Source organism: Mobula hypostoma, chromosome 7 (genome assembly GCF_963921235.1).
Source record: "Mobula hypostoma chromosome 7, sMobHyp1.1, whole genome shotgun sequence".
NCBI lineage: Eukaryota > Metazoa > Chordata > Chondrichthyes > Myliobatiformes > Myliobatidae > Mobula > Mobula hypostoma.
The window spans coordinates 186,406,297-186,429,031 of record NC_086103.1 but is presented as its reverse complement, the minus strand read 5'-3'; the positions used below and the strand labels follow the sequence as shown (position 1 = coordinate 186,429,031).

General features: G+C 53.3%; 1 protein-coding gene across 5 annotated transcripts in view; it reads left to right on the top strand.

Moving 5' to 3' along the window:
* The window catches only part of fhip1b (FHF complex subunit HOOK interacting protein 1B), a 149,041-nt gene that overhangs the window by 81,713 nt on the left and 44,593 nt on the right, over positions 1–22,735 (top strand). For all 5 annotated transcript variants that reach the window (XM_063054781.1, XM_063054780.1, XM_063054783.1 and 2 more), the window contains 2 exons: positions 1,965–2,051; positions 11,872–12,039. In XM_063054781.1, coding sequence (XP_062910851.1) covers positions 1,965–2,051; positions 11,872–12,039 — 255 coding nt within the window. The remainder of the gene's footprint in view (positions 1–1,964; positions 2,052–11,871; positions 12,040–22,735) is intronic.

Below are 22,735 nucleotides of genomic sequence, written 5' to 3'. Positions count from 1 at the left end.
CCCCTCCCCCACACACAAGAAGCAGCAAAAGCATCAACTCTCCCCGTGTCCTCCCCCACCCGACGTACTCCAGCAAAGACATCAGCTCCACCCCCCACCCACCAAGCAATAGCAAGCCGAGACCATGATCTAGAGTCCATCAGAATCCATTGTCCATCTCAACACTTTGACCTCACAACAGGCCCTTGCTCCCAGTAATGAGGGACAGAGAGATGTTGCTCCTGTCTAATCGAGAGTGGGGGCCAACAGCTCTCTGTTTTAATGTTACAATCTGCAGTGTCTTTTATTCAAGTCCCTCTGATTCGAGAATCGGTAAACTCTCTCTCACCATCGAGAGAGCCGCATCCTCTGTCTCGATGTTTCAATTTCTCATGGTGTTTCAGTCGGCAACATCGGCGAGGAATCGGCTCATCCACAGGGCTGCACCCTGAAGGCACACGTCTTCCAGACTGCTCCTGGAGATCCCGGAACACCAGGCGAGTTCCAAAGAGTGCGAACCCACCACCCATGAAGAACGTAGTTTGAGCACAGCTGTCGGTCATGGACTCCAACAGGACCCCAGCCACCTTGGAAACAGGAAAAGAGACATGAAGACAGAAGGTTTAACCTGTTTCGCAGTTGAACTGGAAAATGTCACCCATGTCCGCAGAAACCTCTGGCGCCATCTTTAACTCATCACTCTCCTTGAATTTTCCTCCATGTTACGCCACACCTCATTCCACCGGCTGCAGTTTTGTCCTATCATCTTCCTGTCCTTCCTCACAGTCTCACTACACACTGTATTGACTTGTATACCAACTGCCCCACCCTCAGCCCTATTACTGCGGTTCCCAGCCCCCAGCTAGCTTACAACAGCTCCAGCAAACCTGCCCATGGTGGCTGTCACGTGACAGAGTGCTGTGTGTGTTGTCCACCACTGATTTGGGACTTACTGATACACTCCGAAACTGTGGAATTCAGTATCTAAAACTATAAGGGATGCAGACTCAGTTAACACTTTTAAATGCCAGCTCAAAACCGACGTATTTAACTTTGCTTTTAACTAACATCTTTTTTATTTTCTTTATTTCTTTAATTTCAATAGTTTCAATCGTTATATTTATTTACAGACTGTATACAATATACATCCTGAGTTTTTTTTCTTCGCAGATATCCACAAAACCAGAAATGTCCCAAAGAATGAATGACAGTTAAAACATTAGAACCCCAAAGCCCCCTACTCCCCCCTCCCATGCACAAGCAGCAAAGCAATGACCCTCCCCCTCCCCCACCCCCACAAAAAAGCATCAGCACCTTCCCTCCACCCACCAAGCAAGCAATAGCAGAGCCCCCAGTCAAGACCATGATCTGCAGTACAACAAAAACTAATCGTCCACCCGACAATTTGACGTACCACAGGCTCTCTCTTCTTAATAAAGGGCAAGGGTGTCCCCTTTCACGCGAGAGAGGAGACATAACAAAACAACTCACTGATTTACGGTGTTAACATTTTCATGTTTGCACTTTAAACCCATTGTAAATCAATTTCAACTGCCTTGTCTGTATCAGAAATGCGCTGTAATTATTATTAGGGTGCCGTGGTAGTGTAGGGGTCAGTGCAACTACGACAGCTGGGGTCATCAGAGTTCAGAGATCAACTCCAGCTGCATCTGTAAGAAGTTTGTACGTTCTCCTTGTGTGCATGTGGGTTTCCTCAGGGTACTCTGGTCTAAAGATGTACCGGTTAGTAGGTTAATGGATCATTGTAAATTGTCCTGTGACTAGGCTGGGGTTACGTAACTGGGTTACTGGGTGGCGCGGCTGAAAGGGCTGGAAGGGCCTGTTTCGTGCTGTATCTCTAAATAAAGTTATTATTATAGTCACTGAGATTTCAAAGGTGTCTGGGAAGTTGAGCTGGTGTGGGGCAGGTGGATGGTCTCTGGTGCCTCGTGACATGATGTCTTCCTACTGTTTGCTCTCTCTAGGTTGCTCATCCTCTGGTGCGTAACCAGCTGGTCGAATACGTCCACAATGGGTTCTTGGTGCCTGTCATGGGGCCTGCCCTCCACAAGGTAAACTGAGAACTGCTTCCCCATCACACGGCCGCTCTGTCCCCACAGCCTCACACCTCCCCTACTGCTCCTGCCCTGCTCCGTTCTCCGGCTTCCTGTGCGTCCCTCCCCACCGCCCACCGCCACATGCTGTGACCTTGCTCCCTAATAGACTGAAGGAGGGATGCTACTGAGGGAGGGTCACACTGAGAAAGATTCACACTGTCAGAGCTCTCCAATGGTTTTGGAGTCTGCCGGAGGACTTTGGCAGTGTGGAATATCACCTCGGCAGCGGACTGAAACAGTTTCCTTGCCTGGAAGGATTCTGTTCAGTAATTTTTTTAGTCCGTGTCTCTCGGCGCTGAGCAGTGGGTGTGGCTGGCGGATTGCCAAAATTTGAGTCTGACTTTGTCGGGAGCGGGGATGGAATACCCCTCCCGTTCGGAATGCCGAGTCCAGGGCGACTGGCTGGAGAGGACTTTGGACTTTGGAGCAGTTAGAGGAACAGCGGACCAGCCTGGAAAAGTGTTCGTTGTTCGCAGCTGCACGGACGACGCTGAGGTTCTTAACATCACACGGACCTCCCTGCCGATCCACCCCTTTTTCTGTTCCGTCCTGTCTCGTGTCTGAAGTGTTTATTTTTGCCTGTTTGCTGGTGTTCCGCTGGGTGTAGACTGTGTAATATCCCAGTGGCGGTGTTGAACTTTTGAATTCCAACTGCGGCATGGCGGGGTGCGGCTCTAAGATATCTGGGCTGAAGTCTTACGCAGAGTCTGCGGGGTTGGGAGTTGCAGCTGACGAACAGGGCTACCTGTTCAGATTCCTGACTTTAAAGTGCGCTGTACAGTGTACTGTGCCTACTTCAGTCTGTAGGAATGCCAAGCCATGGTGGAGATTGTTGGGGTTTGTGAGGGGATTGTTGCAGCAGTGGTTTTGGATGGGAAGACTATTTTCTATTTGAAGTCGGCGATGGGTATGTTTTTGGCCCTGAGTCAGGGGTTAAGGGTGGGAGGGTTTTTATGTAGGTGGAGCAGGTGCGGGTGGTAATACTCCCTGACGTCCACCCCCACTATCCCTGACAAGGCCCTCTTTCCCTATCTGCGCTCCATCGGCGAGGGGCGATTGAAAATAACCCCAATACGGTACAGGGCACCTCCGCAGGGTTATGACCATCTATTCCCATTTCAACGCTGTCTGCTTGTCTGAATCAGTTTATTATCACCGGCATGTGCCGTGAAATTTGTTCACTGAGCAACAGCAGTTCAATGCAATACATAAAACAGAAAAAGAAGAAAAAAATAATAATAATCAATAAATAAGTAAATCAATTTCAGTATAAGTATATTGAATACATTAAAAGTCGTGCAAAAAGTAGAAATAATATTTACAAGGAGACTTACAAGGATGGTGTAAATGGTAGGCGTGCCTTATGAGAATAGGTTGAGTGTACTTGGCCTTTTCTCCTTGGAGTGACGGAGGATGAGAGGTGACCTGATAGAGGTGTATAAAATGATGAGAGGCATTGATCGTGTGGATAGCCAGAGGCTTTTTCCCAGGACTGAAATGAGTAACACGAGGGGGCATAATTTTAAGGTGCTTGGAAATAGGTACCAAGGGGATGTCAGGGGTAAGTTTTTCACACAGAGAGTGGTGGGTGTGTGGAATGCACGGTGGAAGGGATACAATAGGGTCTTTTAAAAGCCTCTTAGATAGGTACATGGAGCTTAGAAAAATAGAGGGCTTTGCGCTAGATAAATTCTAGGCAGTCTCTAGAGTAGGTTACATGGTCGGCACAACATTGTGGGCCAAAAGGCCTGTAATGTGCTGTAAATTTCTATGATCTATGTTTGTTCCATAATATATATTAAAAAAGTGAGGTAGTGTTCACGGGTTCAAGGTCCATTTGGGAATCGGATGGCAGAGGGGAAGAAGCTGTTCCTGAATCACTGAGTGTGTGTCTTCAGGCTTCTGTATCTCCTACCTGGTGGTAACAATGAGAAAAGGGCATGTCCTGGGTGCTCATGGTCCTTAATAATGGACGTTGCCTTTTTGAGACACTGTTCCTTGAAGGTGGCCTGGGTACTTTGTAGGCAGGTACCCAAGCTGCAGCTGACTAGATTTACAACCCTCTGCAGCTTCTTTCGGTCCTGTGCAGAAGCAACCCCTCATCCCCACCCCCCCACCGCTGCCATACCAGATGTAGGCTGTCACATTGCTCTCCACAGTACATCTATAGATGTTTCTGAGTGTATTTGCTGACATACCAAATCTCTTCAAACTCCTGATGAAGTATAGTCGCTGTCTTGCCTTCTTTATAACTTCATCGATACATTGGGACCAGGTTAGATCCTCAGAGATCTTGACACCCAGGAACTTGAAACTGCTCACTCTCTCCACTTCTGATCCCTCTATGAAGATTGCTACGTGTTCCTTCATCTTACCCTTCCTGAAGTCCACAATCAGCTCTTTCTTCTTACTGATGTTGAGTGCCAGTTTGTTGCTGCGACACCACTCCACTGGTTGGCATATTTTTCTCCTGTACGCCCTCTCGATTCATAGATGGTATTTGAGCTATGCCTAGCCACAAAGTCATGGGTATATAGAGAGTAGAGCAGTGGGCTAAGCACACACCCGAGGTGCACCAGTGTTGATCGTCAGCGAGGAGGAGATGTTATCACTAATCTGCACAGGTTGTGATCTTCCGGTTAGGAAGCCGAGGATCCAATTGCAAAGTGAGGTCAGAGGCCCAGGTTCTGCAACTTCTCAATCAGAATTGTGGGAATGATGGTATTAAATGCTGAGCTACAGTAGATGAACAGTATCCTGGCATAGGTGTTTGTGTTGTCCAGGTGGTCTAAAGCCATGTGGAGAGCCATTGAGATTGCATCTGCCGTTGACCTATTGTGGCAATAGGCAAATTGCAATGGGTCCAGGTCCTTGCTGAGGCAGGAGTTCAGTCTAGTCATGACCAACCTCTCAAAGCATTTCATCACTGTCGATGTGAGTGCTGCTGGGTGATAGTCATTAAGGCAGCCCACATTATTCTTCTTAGGCACTGGTATGATTGTTGCCTTTTTGAAGCACATGGGAACTTCTGCCCATAGCAGTGAGAGGTTGAAAATGCCCTTGAATATTCCCACCAGTTGGTTGGCACAGGTTTTCAGAGCATTACCAGGTACTCCATCAGAACCTTCCGCCTTGCGAGTGTTCACTCTCTTTAAAGACAGCCTAACATCGACCTCCGAGACAGAGATCACAGAGTCACTGGGTGCAGCAGGTATCTTCACAGCTGTAATTATATTCTCCCTTTCAAAGCGGGCATAGAAGGTGTTGAGTTCATCTGGTAGTGAAGCATCGCTGCCATTCATGCTATTGGGTTTCGCTTTGTAGGAATCACTGTCTTGCAAACCCTGCCAGAGTTGTCATATATCTAATGTCACCTCCAACCTCATTTGAAATTGTCTCTTCACCCTTGAAATAGCCCTCCGCAAATCATATCTTGTTTTCTGGTATGGGCCTGGGTCGCCAGACTTAAATGCCAAATATCTAGCCTTCAGCAGATGATGTACCTCCTGGTTCATCCATGGCTTTTGGTTTGGGAATGTACAAGTCTTTGTAGGCACACACTCATCCACACAGGTTTTAATGAAGTCGGTAACAACTGCAGCATACTCATCCAGGCTCGAAGATGAATCCCTGAGTACAGTCCAGTCCACCGATTCAAAGCTGTCCTGTAGGCACTCCTGTGTTGCCCTTGTCCAAACCTTCTTGGTCCTCACTGCTGGTGCTGCAGTCTTCAGTCTCTGCCTATACTCAGGGAATAGAAGTACAGCTAGGTGATCAGACTTTCTGAAGTGTGGGCGTGGAATAGCATGGTAGGCATTCTTGATTGTAGTGTAACAATGATCCAGTGTGTAGTTTCCTCTGTAATTGCAAGTGATCTGTTGATGGTAATTGCTTAGTGATTTTTTCAGACTGGCCTGGTTAAAATCTCCCAAAACAATGGTGAAGGTGTTAGGGTGAGCTGTTTCGTGCATGTTGGTCCCATTGCCCAGATCATCTAAAGTCTGATGGACATTGGCCTGAGGTGGAATGTATACTGCTACCAAAATGATCCCGGAGATCTCCCATGGTAGGTAAAAATGACGGCACTTAACTGCTAGATATTCCAGGTCTGATGAGTAGAATTGGGACAGCACTGATATATTTGTGCACCAAGAAGAGTTGATCATGAGGCATATTCCTCCACCTCTGCTTTTGAGAGACTCTATAGATCTATCCTGATGGTGTACAGTGAACCCGTCGATTTGAATCACTGCATCTGGTACAGAAGGGGTTAACCAGGATTCCGTGAAACAAAGAACACACCTGGACCTAATGTCCCTCTGATACAGCACCCTAGCTGTAAAATCATCAATTTTATTCAGCAGAGACTGCACATTTGCCAGCAAGATAGTCGGTATTGGGAGTTTAAAACCCCATTTCCTTAAATGCATTTGTATCCCTGAACTGCAGCCACTTTTTCTACGTGCAATCCAATGAGGAATCCATCCACACTCGGCATTATTCCCATCAGTTTTAAGCAGTGATAGTTTGTTTAAACACATTAAGACATTTTTGTTGACTGCACTGACCTTGGAAGCAGTTGTGCTTATTAGCTGTATGAGGGTGAAATGAGAATATTTAATCGTATCCATTGAAAGTTCTGAGTCACCGCGAGGTGCCCCAGAAGTAACTGGAGCAGGGTGGGGATGTCGGGGGGAGGCTTCAGTTTTATTTTCAGGGGCATTACTATGCTATCCCCTGATCTACGGGTCGCCCGAGGTGCCATGCCTGTAAAGAGTTTGGGCACATTTGGAAGAATTATCCGAATTGTCAGCAGACGACTCCGCCTCGGAGGCACAGGGTGATACTGCTGGGCCTTCCTCTCCGGCTGTTCCTCCTCCCCGTTACCACCCCGTGTCACTGCCTGTGGAAGTCGTGTCTGGCCACGGGGCAGGTGACCGGGACGGGTGGGTTCATGTGGTGGGCTGGAAGGCAAAGAAGAAAATAAAGCATCTGAAGGCTTCTCCCCCAGAGAAGGAGCAGGTTGTTGCTGTTGAACTGAGCTCAGAGGGTCCCGTGGCTCCCGAAATCCAGCAAAAGCCTGGGGAGTTCGAGGGAGGGGAGGTAGTGCCTCTGAGATGGAGGTCAACGTCCCTCAACACGTCTGCGGCCTGAAACGGCGGAGGGATGTGTCCCCTGAGACCAGGGATCAGGACCCACAGGAGGAGGAGGACATACTCGGTAAAGACTATGTGCAGAGTGTGTCCCCCTGGAGCAGGAGGATAGCCCTGTTGTACAGGGGCTCTCTGCTAGGGAGGCATCTCTGGACCATGCTGTAGAGGGGCCATGTGAGCAGTTGGACTCGCCTTCAGTTGAGGCTGCATACTTAAAGCCCCGTAGAACAGATATCACCTGGGGGTGGAGGGTCATCAGTGGGATTAATTTCCCAGATTGTTGCCTCTATTCAGGCCAAGTGCCCTGCTGAGGAGCGTCTAGTCCACGAGAGGGACCAGAGCAACTCTGGATCGCCCTCCCATGCAGCTAGTCAGAGGGAGCGTGTGCCAAGGAGCGAAGAGGGTGACGAGGGTGTGGAGGTGGGTTCTGCCCAGGATGTGGGAGGAATTCTGCATCCAGAGGGGGTGAGGCCTCCCTCTGTCACTGGTCCTGGGGACGAGGTAGAGCCCGTGGTCTGGTCTCCCGGTAGGACCACAGGAAGGGGTGGCATCACATGCAGATGATGTCCGATTGGAGGGTGACAAGCGCGTTGGATGCAGTGAGGACGGAGATGGCCGACTTCCGCAACCCCAGCAATGAGTCACAGCCCATCTCTCTTGAGGAGATCCGGCAGTTTGTGGGGGATTATTGGAGGAAACCTTTTCAAGGCCCAGTTGGCCACTGATCGCTGGGCGGGTCTGCAAGGGGTGGTTCAGTCTATTTGGACTACCCTCCAAAAGAAGGGGAAGGGTGCTGAGGTAACCCAAAAGGAGAGCTGCCAGTTTGAGAGACTCCTGGAATCCCTGAAGAAGGGTTATAGGGCGAAGACAGGAGAGGCTCAACAGAGAACTCTGCTAGTTCAGTGTCTTAATAAGGTGTGCCATGAAGTTATGCGGTCCTTAACATTAGTGGCAGTAGGGGATCTCTCCTTAGATTCCATCATCACCCTGTCCTCTGGGACGGGAGATCTGTGGTGAGCTTCTTGCAGGAAACCTGCACCATACCAGTGGTGAGTCCACCTGCCTCCTGCAATGGCGAGAAGGGGGCCCACATGAGCCACCTCAGCTCTACTTCCAGCAGGGTGGCCATCTTGTTGGCCCCTTGTTTCTAGCCTGGAGCACCTAGCAGGAAAAACAAGGGATTTGCCCCTCCCTGAGGCTGAGGACCTCATGCCAGGCCACCTGCTTCACCTCATCATGCGCCAGGATGGTGCGCCAATGCACTTTGTAAATGTGTATGCCCCTGAGCCCGGCCCAATGCAGTCGCGGCTTTTCTGAGAGGTGTCTTCATTGCTGGGGACCATAGATCATGGTGAGTGGGTTATCCTGGGGAGGGATTTCAATTGCACCCTCGAGGAGAGGGATCGCATCAGTCCTCAGAGAAGTCAAACATCAACCATGTTCACTTTCAGTGGGTGCAAGACTGCCAGTAGGTCTTCACAGCTGTGTCCTCTGCAAGGGTCAACAGGGAAAAGTGTGCGGGCCCCTTGGTGGGTCGGTGGCAGGTGGACTCCCTACCAGAGGGGTTGAGGGCATTTGCGTGGAGCACCACACACCTCATCTATTTGGGGGTCTACCTGAGCTCGGCTAGGAGGCCTGTCTGGCGAACTGGTGGGATTTGGAGACAGAGATCTCTGCCCAGCTCGTTCACTGGTCAGGCCTCCTTCGTGCAATCTCATACTGGGGATGGCATGACTTATAAATCAGCTGGTCGCCTCCATGATATGGTACCGGCTGATTACTTTAGTCCCACCACTGCTTTTGCCTCCAGGACCCAGAAAAGGCAGGTGGACTTTCTCCACTGGGGATGCTGTCTCCCTCAGGACCCTGCAGAGTTACCTGTACTGTGACCAGTCTCTCCCTCAGGACCCTGCAGAGTTACCTGTACTGTGACCAGTCTCTCCCTCAGGACCCTGCAGAGTTACCTGTACTGTGACCAGTCTCTCCCTCAGGACCCTGCAGAGTTACCTGTACTGTGACCAGTCTCTCCCTCAGGACCCTGCAGAGTTACCTGTACTGTGACCAGTCTCTCCCTCAGGACCCTGCAGAGTTACCTGTACTGTGTCCTGTCTCTCCCTCAGGACCCTGCAGAGTTACCTGTACTGTGACCAGTCTCTCCCTCAGGACCCTGTAGAATTACCTGTACTGTGACCAGTCTCTCCCTCAGGACCCTGCAGAATTACCTGTACTGTGACCAGTCTCTCCCTCAGGACCCTGCAGAGTTACCTGTACTGTGACCAGTCTCTCCCTCAGGACCCTGCAGAGTTACCTGTACTGTGACCAGTCTCTCCCTCAGGACCCTGCAGAATTACCTGTACTGTGACCAGTCTCTCCCTCAGGACCCTGCAGAGTTACCTGTACTGTGACCAGTCTCTCCCTCAGGACCCTGCAGAGTTACCTGTACTGTGACCAGTCTCTCCCTCAGGACCCTGCAGAGTTACCTGTACTGTGACCAGTCTCTCCCTCAGGACCCTGTAGAATTACCTGTACTGTGACCAGTCTCTCCCTCAGGACCCTGCAGAATTACCTGTACTGTGACCAGTCTCTCCCTCAGGACCCTGCAGAGTTACCTGTACTGTGACCAGTCTCTCCCTCAGGACCCTGCAGAATTACCTGTACTGTGACCAGTCTCTCCCTCAGGACCCTGCAGAGTTACCTGTACTGTGACCAGTCTCTCCCTCAGGACCCTGCAGAGTTACCTGTACTGTGACCAGTCTCTCCCTCAGGACCCTGCAGAATTACCTGTACTGTGACCAGTCTCTCCCTCAGGACCCTGCAGAGTTACCTGTACTGTGACCAGTCTCTCCCTCAGGACCCTGCAGAGTTACCTGTACTGTGACCAGTCTCTCCCTCAGGACCCTGCAGAGTTACCTGTACTGTGACCAGTCTCTCCCTCAGGACCCTGTAGAATTACCTGTACTGTGACCAGTCTCTCCCTCAGGACCCTGCAGAATTACCTGTACTGTGACCAGTCTCTCCCTCAGGACCCTGCAGAATTACCTGTACTGTGACCAGTCTCTCCCTCAGGACCCTGCAGAGTTACCTGTACTGTGACCAGTCTCTCTCTCAGGACCCTGTAGAATTACCTGTACTGTGACCAGTCTCTCCCTCAGGACCCTGCAGAATTACCTGTACTGTGACCAGTCTCTCCCTCAGGACCCTGCAGAATTACCTGTACTGTGACCAGTCTCTCCCTCAGGACCCTGCAGAGTTACCTGTACTGTGACCAGTCTCCGAGACAGCACGCGCTGGCGACGCACTCTCTCCACTGGGGGCACTACCTGCAGGAGGGCACGCGACTTCCAGCGGACAGCATCAGCTGTGATGCTTTGAGGGAACTGCCTCGCTTTTACTTAGAGCTATTGAGGGTCTGGGGCCTAGTCTCATCCAGGCAGGGTGCTCCCGTGCCGGTGGGGCTCGGTGCTCTAGCTGCGAGGGGGAACTGGTCCAATACTATCATGGTGGGCGTTGAGGAGGTTTGTGGGGTTACGACTGCACCACCACCTGATGGGCCGGAAGTGTTCGTCTGACCCAGGCCTCAGGATACCACTCGGGAGAGGGTCCCACACAACGGGAGCCGTCTCACGGGAATGCCCACCGTGCCCGTCTGTGACGCTTCAAAGCGTTTCCTGTACGGGCTGCTCCTGCTCACCTTTCACTTCCTCACCTTCGTCTGCTGACCGGACACGCCCTGGTGATCCGTGTTACCGTCAGGCAGCAGAGGAGGTCCCCAGTGGAAATCTCTTTACACAGGGGTGCTTCCCCTGTACAGTGGGGACCTGGGGTGGAAGGTGTTGCATTGGGCAGTCCCGTACAACAGGTTCCTGAGCAGGTTCACTGACACCCCGTCCACCTGTCCATTCTGTGGCCAGGAGTCAGTGTACTATGCGTACACAGAACGTGAGAGGTTTCAGCCCCTGTTTGAGTTTCTGAAAGGGCTGCTACTCAGGTTCTGGCTGCACTTCTCATATACGGGCACCCAGTACAGAAGGGGGTAGGTCTCGAGGAGCATCTCCTGGTGGGCTTGGTCCTGGGCCTGGCCAAGATAACCATTCATGGGTCTAGGTGGCGGAAAGTGGAGGGCTGTGCCAGAGACGACTACCTGCCCCTCTTCCGAGGATACGTCTGTGCCCGTCTGTCCTCGGAGAGGGGACATGAGGTCACAAATCCCAGGGGGATTTCTGGGACCAGAGTGCCCCTTAGGGAATTGACTGTTTTATAGACAGAAATAATCATATTTTAATTTGAATTTACTTACTGTCTTGTAACTACTGAATGTTTGTATTTTTATGTATTTGTTGTGTAAATAAAGATAGTTTTGTGGAAATAGGGTGATACTGAAGGGCTCACACTGTGGGAGGGCTGGTACTGAGCAGCACTGTGGGATGTGAAAATACTGGCGGCGAATTCATTGGCCGCAGCTGTTTGTCTGTAGGTGCTCGTTCCTATTTTGTGTGTGCGGGCCTGATTCTCGTGTTTCATGTCACTGAAACTGCAGTGTATCGGGTGCCAGTGGGTGTTAGGCTGTGTATAGACATTTGCACTGTCAGATCTAGAGACTGTGTGCGCTGTGTTCTCAACAGAGCTCCATCGAGGAAATGATCGCCAGCACAGCCTACCTGGACCTTTTCCTGCGCAGCATCACTGAGGTGGCTTTGCTGAAAACCTTCCTGCGCTTCATTGTGCTGCACCGGTATGAGGGCAGCACGATCCTCGACACGCTGACCGGCCGAATCAACAGCAACTCCCGGGTAGGTTATCCCTCTGCACCTTTGTGGCAAGGAAGGCAGGTGCAAAGTTCGCATTAGTTTTGAGAGGACTAGAACATGAAAGCAAGGATGTAATGCTGAGGCTTTAGAAGGCACGTAAGGCATATAAGTTTGCAGACAATATGGAGATATGTAGGTGGAGGAGCAGGTAGTGTTAAGGAAGCAGAAAGATGTGGACAGATTAGGAGAATGGACAAGGAATTGGCAAGTGGAATACAGTGTCAGGAAGTCGAGGATAAGGGAGTCCTCTTGCAGGGCTCCCTAAAGGTTAATTTGCAGGTTGACTTGGTGGTGAGGAAGGTAAATGCCATGTCATTCATTTCGAGAGGACTAGAATATAAAAACAAGGCCTATTAGGCACTGGTGAGGCCTCACTTGGAGTATCGTGAACAGTTTTGTGCCCCTTTTCTGAGGCCTAGAAAAGATGTGCTGACTTTGGAGAGGTTCACAAGAACGATTCTGGGAATGAAAGGGTATCATATGAGGAGCATTTGATGGCTCAGGGCCTGTGCTCACTGGAGTTTAGAAGGATGAGTAGGATCTCATTGAAACCAGTCGAATATTGAAAGATCTAGAAAGAGTGGATGTGGGGAGGATATTTCCTGTAGTGGGGGAGTCTAGGACCAAACTGCACAGCCTCAGAGTAGAAATACATCCATTTAGTACAGAGATGAGAAGGAATTTCTTTAGCCAGATAGTGGCGAGTCTGTGGTATTCACTACCACTCACGGCTGTGGAGGCCGTCATTGGGTATATTTAAGGTGGAGGTTGATTGGTTCTTGATTTGTCAGGGCATCAAAGATTATGTGGAGAAGGCAGGAAAGTGGAGTTGAGAGGGATAATCAATCAGCCATGATGCAATGACGGAGCAGACTCGATGGGCTGAATGCCCTAATTCTGCTCTAGTGGTCTTATGGGATTAGTTTCTGTGTGAGCGGGGTTGGGTTGTGTGAGTGGTGTTGGGTTGTGTGTGTGGGGGGGTTGGGTTGTGTGTGAGGTGGGGTTGGGTTGTGTGGGGGTGTCGGGTTGTGTGTGAGTGGGTTTGGGTTGTGTGAGCGGAGTTGGGTTGTGTGAGTGGTGTCGGGTTGTGTGGGGGGTTGGGTTGTGTGAGTGGTGTTGGATTGTGTGTGGGGGGTTGGGTTGTGTGTGAGTGGGTTTGGGTTGTGTGAGTGGTGTTGGGTTGTGTGTGGGGGGGTTGGGTTGTGTGTGGGGGGTTGGGTTGTGTGTGAGTGGGTTTGGGTTGTGTGGGGGGGTTGGGTTGTGTGTGAGTGGGTTTGGGTTGTGTGTGAGGTGGGGTTGGGTTGTGTGTGGGGGGTTGGGTTGTGTGTGAGTGGGTTTGGGTTGTGTGTGGGGGTGTTGGGTTGTGTGGGGGGGGTTGGGTTGTGTGTGAGGTGGGGTTGGGTTGTGTGTGGGGGGTTGGGTTGTGTGTGAGTGGGTTTGGGTTGTGTGTGAGTGGGTTTGGGTTGTGTGTGGGGGTGTTGGGTTGTGTGAGTGGTGTTGGGTTGTGTGTGAGTGGTGTTGGGTTGCGTGTGAGCGGTGTTGGGTTGTGTGTGGGGGGTTGGGTTGTGTGTGAGTGGGTTTGGGTTGTGTGTGGGGGTGTTGGGTTGTGTGTGGGGGGTTGGGTTGTGTGTGAGGTGGGGTTGGGTTGTGTGTGAGGTGGGGTTGGGTTGTGTGTGGGGGGTTGGGTTGTGTGTGAGTGGGTTTGGGTTGTGTGTGAGTGGGTTTGGGTTGTGTGTGGGGGGGGTTGGGTTGTGTGAGTGGTGTTGGGTTGTGTGTGGGGGGTTGGGTTGTGTGTGGGGGGTTGGGTTGTGTGTGAGTGGTGTTGGGTTGTGTGTGGGGGTGTTGGGTTGTGTGGGGGGGGTTGGGTTGTGTGTGAGGTGGGGTTGGGTTGTCTGGTGTCAGGTTGCGTGTGAGCGGTGTTGGGTTGTGTGGGGGGGGTTGGGTTGTGTGTGAGTGGGTTTGGGTTGTGTGTGAGTGGGGTTGGGTTGTGTGTGGGGGGTTGGGTTGTGTGTGAGTGGGTTTGGGTTGTGTGTGGGGGTGTTGGGTTGTGTGGGGGGGGTTGGGTTGTGTGTGAGGTGGGGTTGGGTTGTGTGTGGGGGGTTGGGTTGTGTGTGAGTGGGTTTGGGTTGTGTGTGAGTGGGTTTGGGTTGTGTGTGGGGGTGTTGGGTTGTGTGAGTGGTGTTGGGTTGTGTGTGAGTGGTGTTGGGTTGCGTGTGAGCGGTGTTGGGTTGTGTGTGGGGGGTTGGGTTGTGTGTGAGTGGGTTTGGGTTGTGTGTGGGGGTGTTGGGTTGTGTGTGGGGGGTTGGGTTGTGTGTGAGGTGGGGTTGGGTTGTGTGTGAGGTGGGGTTGGGTTGTGTGTGGGGGGTTGGGTTGTGTGTGAGTGGGTTTGGGTTGTGTGTGAGTGGGTTTGGGTTGTGTGTGGGGGGGGTTGGGTTGTGTGAGTGGTGTTGGGTTGTGTGTGGGGGGTTGGGTTGTGTGTGGGGGGTTGGGTTGTGTGTGAGTGGTGTTGGGTTGTGTGTGGGGGTGTTGGGTTGTGTGGGGGGGGTTGGGTTGTGTGTGAGGTGGGGTTGGGTTGTCTGGTGTCAGGTTGCGTGTGAGCGGTGTTGGGTTGTGTGGGGGGGGTTGGGTTGTGTGTGAGGTGGGGTTGGGTTGTCTGGTGTCAGGTTGCGTGTGAGCGGTGTTGGGTTGTGTGTGGGGGTTTGGGTTGTGTGTGGGGGTGTTGGGTTGTGTGTGGGGGGGTTGGGTTGTGTGGGGGGGGTTGGGTTGTGTGTGAGGTGGGGTTGGGTTGTCTGGTGTCAGGTTGTGTGTGAGTGGTGTTGGGTTGTGTGTGGGGGGGTTGGGTTGTGTGTGGGGGTGTTGGGTTGTGTGTGAGTGGTGTTGGATTGTGTGTGAGTGGTGTTGGGTTGTGTGTGGGGGTGTTGGGTTGTGTGTGAGTGGGTTTGGGTTGTGTGTGGGGGGTTGGGTTGTGTGTGAGTGGGTTTGGGTTGCGTGAGTGGTGTTGGGTTGTGTGTGGGGGGGTTGGGTTGTGTGTGAGTGGGTTTGGGTTGTGTGTGGGGGGTTGGGTTGTGTGTGAGTGGGTTTGGGTTGTGTGAGTGGTGTTGGGTTGTGTGTGGGGGGTTGGGTTGTGTGTGAGTGGTGTTGGGTTGTGTGTGGGGGGGTTGGGTTGTGTGTGAGTGGGTTTGGGTTGTGTGTGGGGGGTTGGGTTGTGTGTGAGTGGGTTTGGGTTGTGTGAGTGGTGTTGGGTTGTGTGTGGGGGGTTGGGTTGTGTGTGAGTGGGTTTGGGTTGTGTGTGAGGTGGGGTTGGGTTGTGTGTGGGGGGTTGGGTTGTGTGTGAGTGGGTTTGGGTTGTGTGTGGGGGTGTTGGGTTGTGTGTGGGGGTGTTGGGTTGTGTGTGGGGGTGTTGGGTTGTGTGTGAGTGGGTTTGGGTTGTGTGTGGGGGTGTTGGGTTGTGTGAGGTGGGGTTGGGTTGTGTGTGAGTGGGTTTGGGTTGTGTGTGGGGGTGTTGGGTTGTGTGTGGGGGTGTTGGGTTGTGTGGGGGGGGTTGGGTTGTGTGTGAGGTGGGGTTGGGTTGTCTGGTGTCAGGTTGCGTGTGAGCGGTGTTGGGTTGTGTGAGTGGTGTTGGGTTGTGTGTGGGGGGTTGGGTTGTGTGTGAGTGGGTTTGGGTTGTGTGAGTGGTGTTGGGTTGTGTGTGGGGGGTTGGGTTGTGTGTGAGTGGGTTTGGGTTGTGTGTGAGGTGGGGTTGGGTTGTGTGTGGGGGGTTGGGTTGTGTGTGAGTGGGTTTGGGTTGTGTGTGGGGGTGTTGGGTTGTGTGGGGGGGGTTGGGTTGTGTGTGAGGTGGGGTTGGGTTGTGTGTGGGGGGTTGGGTTGTGTGTGAGTGGTGTTGGGTTGTGTGTGGGGGTGTTGGGTTGTGTGTGGGGGTGTTGGGTTGTGTGGGGGGGGTTGGGTTGTGTGTGAGTGGGGTTGGGTTGTCTGGTGTCAGGTTGCGTGTGAGCGGTGTTGGGTTGTGTGGGGGGGGTTGGGTTGTGTGTGAGTGGGTTTGGGTTGTGTGTGGGGGGGTTGGGTTGTGTGAGTGGTGTTGGGTTGTGTGGGGGGGGTTGGGTTGTGTGTGAGGTGGGGTTGGGTTGTCTGGTGTCAGGTTGCGTGTGAGCAGTGTTGGGTTGTGTGTGGGGGGTTGGGTTGTGTGTGAGTGGGTTTGGGTTGTGTGTGGGGGTGTTGGGTTGTGTGTGAGTGGGTTTGGGTTGTGTGTGAGGTGGGGTTGGGTTGTCTGGTGTCAGGTTGCGTGTGAGCGGTGTTGGGTTGTGTGGGGTGTTGGGTTGTGTGTGAGTGGTGTTGGGTTGTGTGTGGGGGGTTGGGTTGTGTGTGAGTGGTGTTGGGTTGTGTGTGAGTGGTGTCGGGTTGTGTGAGTGGGTTTGGGTTGTGTGAGTGGGTTTGGGTTGTGTGTGAGTGGTGTTGGGTTGTGTGAGTGGTGTTGGGTTGTGTGTGGGGGTGTTGGGTTGTGTGAGTGGTGTTGGGTTGTGTGTGTGGGGGTTTGGGTTGTGTGAGTGGGTTTGGGTTGTGTGAGTGTTGTTGGGTTGTGTGTGAGTGGGTTTGGGTTGTGTGAGTGGGTTTGGGTTGTGTGAGTGGGTTTGGGTTGTGTGTGAGTGGGTTTGGGTTGTGTGAGTGGGTTTGGGTTGTGTGTGGGGGTGTTGGGTTGTGTGGGGGTGTTGGGTTGTGTGAGTGGTGTCGGGTTGTGTGTGAGTGGTGTTGGGTTGTGTGAGTGGTGTTGGGTTGTGTGGGGGTGTTGGGTTGTGTGAGTGGGTTTGGGTTGTGTGAGTGGTGTTGGGTTGTGTGTGAGTGGTGTTGGGTTGTGTGAGTGGTGTTGGGTTGTGTGGGGGTGGTGTTGGGTTGTGTGAGTGGTGTTGGGTTGTGTGGGGGTGTTGGGTTGTGTGAGTGGGTTTGGGTTGTGTGAGTGGTGTCGGGTTGTGTGTGAGTGGTGTTGGGTTGTGTGAGTGGGTTTGGGTTGTGTGTGAGTGGTGTTGGGTTGTGTGTGAGTGGTGTTGGGTTGTGTGAGTGGGTTTGGGTTGTGTGTGAGTGGTGTTGTGTTGTGTGAGTGGGTTTGGGTTGTGTGTGAGTGGTGTTGGGTTGTGTGTGAGTGGTGTTGGGTTGTGTGAGTGGGTTTGGGTCGTGTGAGTGGGTTTGGGTCGTGTGAGTGGGTTTGGGTTGTGTGTGAGTGGGTTTGGGTTGCGTGTGAGTGGGTTTGGGTTGTGTGAGTGGGTTTGGGTTGTGTGAGTGGGTTTGGGTTGTGTGAGTGGGTTTGGGTTGTGTGTGAGTGGGTTTGGGTTGCGTGTGAGTGGGTTTGGGTTGCGTGTGAGTGGGTTTGGGTTGTGTGTGAGTGGGTTTGGGTTGTGTGTGAGTGGGTTTGGGTTGCGTGTGAGTGGGTTTGGGTTGTGTGTGAGTGGGTTTGGGTTGTGTGAGTGGTGTTGGGTTGTGTGAGTGGGGTTTGGGTTGTGTGAGTGGTGTTGGGTTGTGTGGGGGTGTTGGGTTGTGTGAGTGGGTTTGGGTTGTGTGAGTGGTGTTGGGTTGTGTGTGAGTGGTGTTGGGTTGTGTGAGTGGTGTTGGGTTGTGTGTGGGGGTGTTGGGTTGTGTGAGTGGGTTTGGGTTGTGTGTGGGGGTGTTGGGTTGTGTGAGTGGGTTTGGGTTGTGTGTGAGTGGTGTTGGGTTGTGTGTGGGGGTGTTGGGTTGTGTGAGTGGTGTTGGGTTGTGTGGGGGTGTTGGGTTGTGTGAGTGGTGTCGGGTTGTGTGTGAGTGGTGTTGGGTTGTGTGTGGGGGTGTTGGGTTGTGTGAGTGGGTTTGGGTTGTGTGTGAGTGGTGTTGGGTTGTGTGTGAGTGGTGTTGGGTTGTGTGAGTGGTGTTGGGTTGTGTGTGAGTGGGGTTGGGTTGTGTGTGAGTGGGTTTGGGTTGTGTGTGGGGGTGTTGGGTTGTGTGAGTGGTGTTGGGTTGTGTGTGGGGGGGTTGGGTTGTGTGTGGGGGTGTTGGGTTGTGTGAGTGGTGTTGGGTTGTGTGTGGGGGGGTTGGGTTGTGTGTGGGGGTGTTGGGTTGTGTGAGTGGTGTCGGGTTGTGTGAGTGGTGTTGGGTTGTGTGTGGGGGGGTGGGTTGTGTGTGAGTGGTGTTGGGTTGTGTGAGTGGTGTTGGGTTGTGTGTGAGTGGGTTTGGGTTGTGTGAGTGGTGTTGGGTTGTGTGTGGGGGGGTGGGTTGTGTGTGAGTGGTGTTGGGTTGTGTGAGTGGTGTTGGGTTGTGTGAGTGGTGTTGGGTTGTGTGTGAGTGGTGTTGGGTTGTGTGAGTGGTGTCAGGTTGTGTGTGGGGGGGTTGGGTTGTGTGTGGGGGTGTTGGGTTGTGTGAGTGGTGTTGGGTTGTGTGTGGGGGGGTTGGGTTGTGTGTGGGGGTGTTGGGTTGTGTGAGTGGTGTTGGGTTGTGTGTGGGGGGGTTGGGTTGTGTGTGGGGGTGTTGGGTTGTGTGAGTGGTGTCGGGTTGTGTGAGTGGTGTTGGGTTGTGTGTGGGGGGGTGGGTTGTGTGTGAGTGGTGTTGGGTTGTGTGAGTGGTGTTGGGTTGTGTGTGAGTGGTGTTGGGTTGTGTGAGTGGTGTTGGGTTGTGTGTGAGTGGTGTTGGGTTGTGTGAGTGGTGTCAGGTTGTGTGTGAGCGGAGTTGGGTTGTGTGAGTGGTGTTGGGTTGTGTGTGAGTGGGTTTGGGTTGTGTGAGTGGTGTTGGGTTGTGTGTGGGGGGTTGGGTTGTGTGTGGGGGGGTGGGTTGTGTGTGAGTGGTGTTGGGTTGTGTGAGTGGTGTTGGGTTGTGTGTGAGTGGTGTTGGGTTGTGTGTGAGTGGTGTCGGGTTGTGTGAGCGGTGTTGGGTTGTGTGTGAGTGGGTTTGGGTTGTGTGAGTGGTGTTGGGTTGTGTGAGCGGTGTCGGGTTGTGTGTGAGTGGTGTTGGGTTGTGTGTGAGTGGTGTCGGGTTGTGTGAGCGGTGTTGGGTTGTGTGTGAGTGGGTTTGGGTTGTGTGAGTGGTGTTGGGTTGTGTGAGCGGTGTTGGGTTGTGTGTGAGTGGGTTTGGGTTGTGTGAGCGGTGTTGGGTTGTGTGTGGGGGGGTTGGGTTGTGTGTGGGGGGGTTGGGTTGTGTGTGAGTGGGTGTTGGGTTGTGTGAGTGGTGGGTTGTGTGTGGGGGGGTTGGGTTGTGTGTGGGGGTTGGGTTGTGTGTGGGGGGGTTGGGTTGTGTGTGGGGGTGTTGGGTTGTGTGAGTGGTGTTGGGTTGTGTGTGAGTGGAGTTGGGTTGTGTGAGTGGGGTTGGGTTGTGTGAGTGGGTTTGGGTTGTGTGTGAGTGGTGTTGGGTTGTGTGTGGGGGTGTTGGGTTGTGTGTGGGGGGGTTGGGTTGTGTGTGGGGGTGTTGGGTTGTGTGTGGGGGGGTTGGGTTGTGTGTGGGGGTGTTGGGTTGTGTGAGTGGTGTTGGGTTGTGTGTGGGGGGGTTGGGTTGTGTGTGGGGGGGTTGGGTTGTGTGTGGGGGTGTTGGGTTGTGTGAGTGGTGTTGGGTTGTGTGTGGGGGGGTTGGGTTGTGTGTGGGGGGGTTGGGTTGTGTGTGGGGGGGTTGGGTTGTGTGAGTGGTGTTGGGTTGTGTGTGAGTGGGTTTGGGTTGTGTGTGAGTGGTGTTGGGTTGTGTGTGGGGGTGTTGGGTTGTGTGTGGGGGTGTTGGGTTGTGTGTGAGTGGTGTTGGGTTGTGTGAGTGGTGTTGGGTTGTGTGTGAGTGGGTTTGGGTTGTGTGAGTGGTGTTTGGGTTGTGTGTGGGGGGGTTGGGTTGTGTGAGTGGTGTTGGGTTGTGTGTGGGGGGGTTGGGTTTTGTCTGGGGGGGTTGGGTTGTGTGAGTGGTGTTGGGTTGTGTGTGGGGGGTTGGGTTGTGTGAGTGGTGTTGGGTTGTGTGAGTGGGTTTGGGTTGTGTGTGAGTGGGTTGGGTTGTGTGAGTGGTGTTGGGTTGTGTGTGAGTGGGTTTGGGTTGTGTGAGTGGGTTTGGGTTGTGTGTGGGGGGTTGGGTTGTGTGAGTGGTGTTGGGTTGTGTGTGGGGGGGTTGGGTTGTGTGTGGGGGGGTTGGGTTGTGTGAGTGGTGTTGGGTTGTGTGTGGGGGGGTTGGGTTGTGTGTGGGGGGGTTGGGTTGTGTGTGAGCGGAGTTGGGTTGTGTGTGGGGGGGTTGGGTTGTGTGTGAGTGGTGTTGGGTTGTGTGTGGGGGTGTTGGGTTGTGTGTGAGTGGGTTTGGGTTGTGTGTGGGGGGGTTGGGTTGTGTGTGGGGGGGTTGGGTTGTGTGAGTGGTGTTGGGTTGTGTGTGAGTGGGTTTGGGTTGTGTGTGAGTGGTGTTGGGTTGTGTGTGGGGGTGTTGGGTTGTGTGTGGGGGTGTTGGGTTGTGTGTGAGTGGTGTTGGGTTGTGTGAGTGGTGTTGGGTTGTGTGTGAGTGGGTTTGGGTTGTGTGAGTGGTGTTTGGGTTGTGTGTGGGGGGGTTGGGTTGTGTGAGTGGTGTTGGGTTGTGTGTGGGGGGGTTGGGTTGTGTGTGGGGGGGTTGGGTTGTGTGAGTGGTGTTGGGTTGTGTGTGGGGGGTTGGGTTGTGTGAGTGGTGTTGGGTTGTGTGAGTGGGTTTGGGTTGTGTGTGAGTGGGTTGGGTTGTGTGAGTGGTGTTGGGTTGTGTGTGAGTGGGTTTGGGTTGTGTGAGTGGGTTTGGGTTGTGTGTGGGGGGGTTGGGTTGTGTGAGTGGTGTTGGGTTGTGTGTGGGGGGGTTGGGTTGTGTGTGGGGGGGTTGGGTTGTGTGAGTGGTGTTGGGTTGTGTGTGGGGGGGTTGGGTTGTGTGTGGGGGGGTTGGGTTGTGTGTGAGCGGAGTTGGGTTGTGTGTGGGGGGGTTGGGTTGTGTGTGAGTGGTGTTGGGTTGTGTGTGGGGGTGTTGGGTTGTGTGTGGGGGTGTTGGGTTGTGTGTGAGCGGAGTTGGGTTGTGTGTGGGGGGGTTGGGTTGTGTGTGAGTGGTGTTGGGTTGTGTGAGTGGTGTTGGGTTGTGTGTGGGGGGGTTGGGTTGTGTGTGAGTGGGTTTGGGTTGTGTGTGGGGGGGTTGGGTTGTGTGTGAGCGGAGTTGGGTTGTGTGTGGGGGGGTTGGGTTGTGTGTGAGTGGTGTTGGGTTGTGTGTGGGGGTGTTGGGTTGTGTGTGGGGGTGTTGGGTTGTGTGAGTGGTGTTGGGTTGTGTGTGAGTGGTGTTGGGTTGTGTGTGGGGGGGTTGGGTTGTGTGTGAGTGGTGTTGGGTTGTGTGAGTGGTGTTGGGTTGTGTGAGTGGGTTTGGGTTGTGTGTGAGTGGTGTTGGGTTGTGTGTGAGTGGGTTTGGGTTGTGTGAGTGGTGTCGGGTTGTGTGTGAGTGGGTTTGGGTTGTGTGTGGGGGGGTTGTGTGTGTGGGGGGGTTGGGTTGTGTGAGTGGTGTTGGGTTGTGTGAGTGGTGTTGGGTTGTGTGAGTGGTGTTGGGTTGTGTGAGTGGGTTTGGGTTGTGTGTGAGTGGTGTTGGGTTGTGTGTGAGTGGGTTTGGGTTGTGTGAGTGGTGTTGGGTTGTGTGTGAGTGGGTTTGGGTTGTGTGTGGGGGGGTTGTGTGTGTGGGGGGGTTGGGTTGTGTGAGCGGAGTTGGGTTGTGTGAGTGGTGTCGGGTTGTGTGTGGTGGGTTTGGGTTGTGTGTGAGTGGTGTTGGGTTGTGTGTGGGGGGGTTGGGTTGTGTGTGGGGGGGTTGGGTTGTGTGTGAGCGGAGTTGGGTTGTGTGTGGGGGGTTGGGTTGTGTGTGGGGGGTTGGGTTGTGTGTGGGGGTGTTGTGTTGTGTGAGTGGTGTTGTGTTGTGTGAGTGTTGTCGGGTTGTGTGTGAGTGGTGTTGGGTTGTGTGAGTGGTGTTGTGTTGTGTGAGTGTTGTCGGGTTGTGTGTGAGTGGTGTTGGGTTGTGTGTGAGTGGGTTTGGGTTGTGTGAGTGGTGTTGGGTTGTGTGTGAGTGGTGTTGGGTTGTGTGTGGGGGGGTTGGGTTGTGTGTGAGTGGGTTTGGGTTGTGTGAGTGGTGTTGGGTTGTGTGTGAGCGGTGTTGGGTTGTGTGAGTGGTGTTGGGTTGTGTGAGTGGTGTTGGGTTGTGTGTGAGTGGTGTTGGGTTGTGTGAGTGGTGTTGGGTTGTGTGAGCGGAGTTGGGTTGTGTGAGTGGTGTTGGGTTGTGTGAGTGGTGTTGTGTTGTGTGAGTGGTGTTGGGTTGTGTGTGGGGGGTTGGGTTGTGTGTGGGGGGTTGGGTTGTGTGTGGGGGTGTTGGGTTGTGTGTGAGTGGTGTTGGGTTGTGTGTGGGGGGTTGGGTTGTGTGGTGGGTTTGGGTTGTGTGTGAGTGGGTTTGGGTTGCGTGTGAGTGGTGTTGGGTTGTGTGTGGGGGTGTTGGGTTGTGTGGGGGGGGTGTTGGGTTGTGTGGGGGGGGTGTTGGGTTGTGTGTGGGGGGGTTGGGTTGTGTGTGGGGGTGTTGGGTTGTGTGGGGGGGGTTGGGTTGTGTGTGAGTGGTGTTGGGTTGTGTGTGAGCGGTGTTGGGTTGTGTGAGTGGTGTTGGGTTGTGTGGGGGGGGTTGGGTTGTGTGTGGGGGGGTTGGGTTGTGTGTGAGTGGGTTTGGGTTGTGTGAGTGGTGTTGGGTT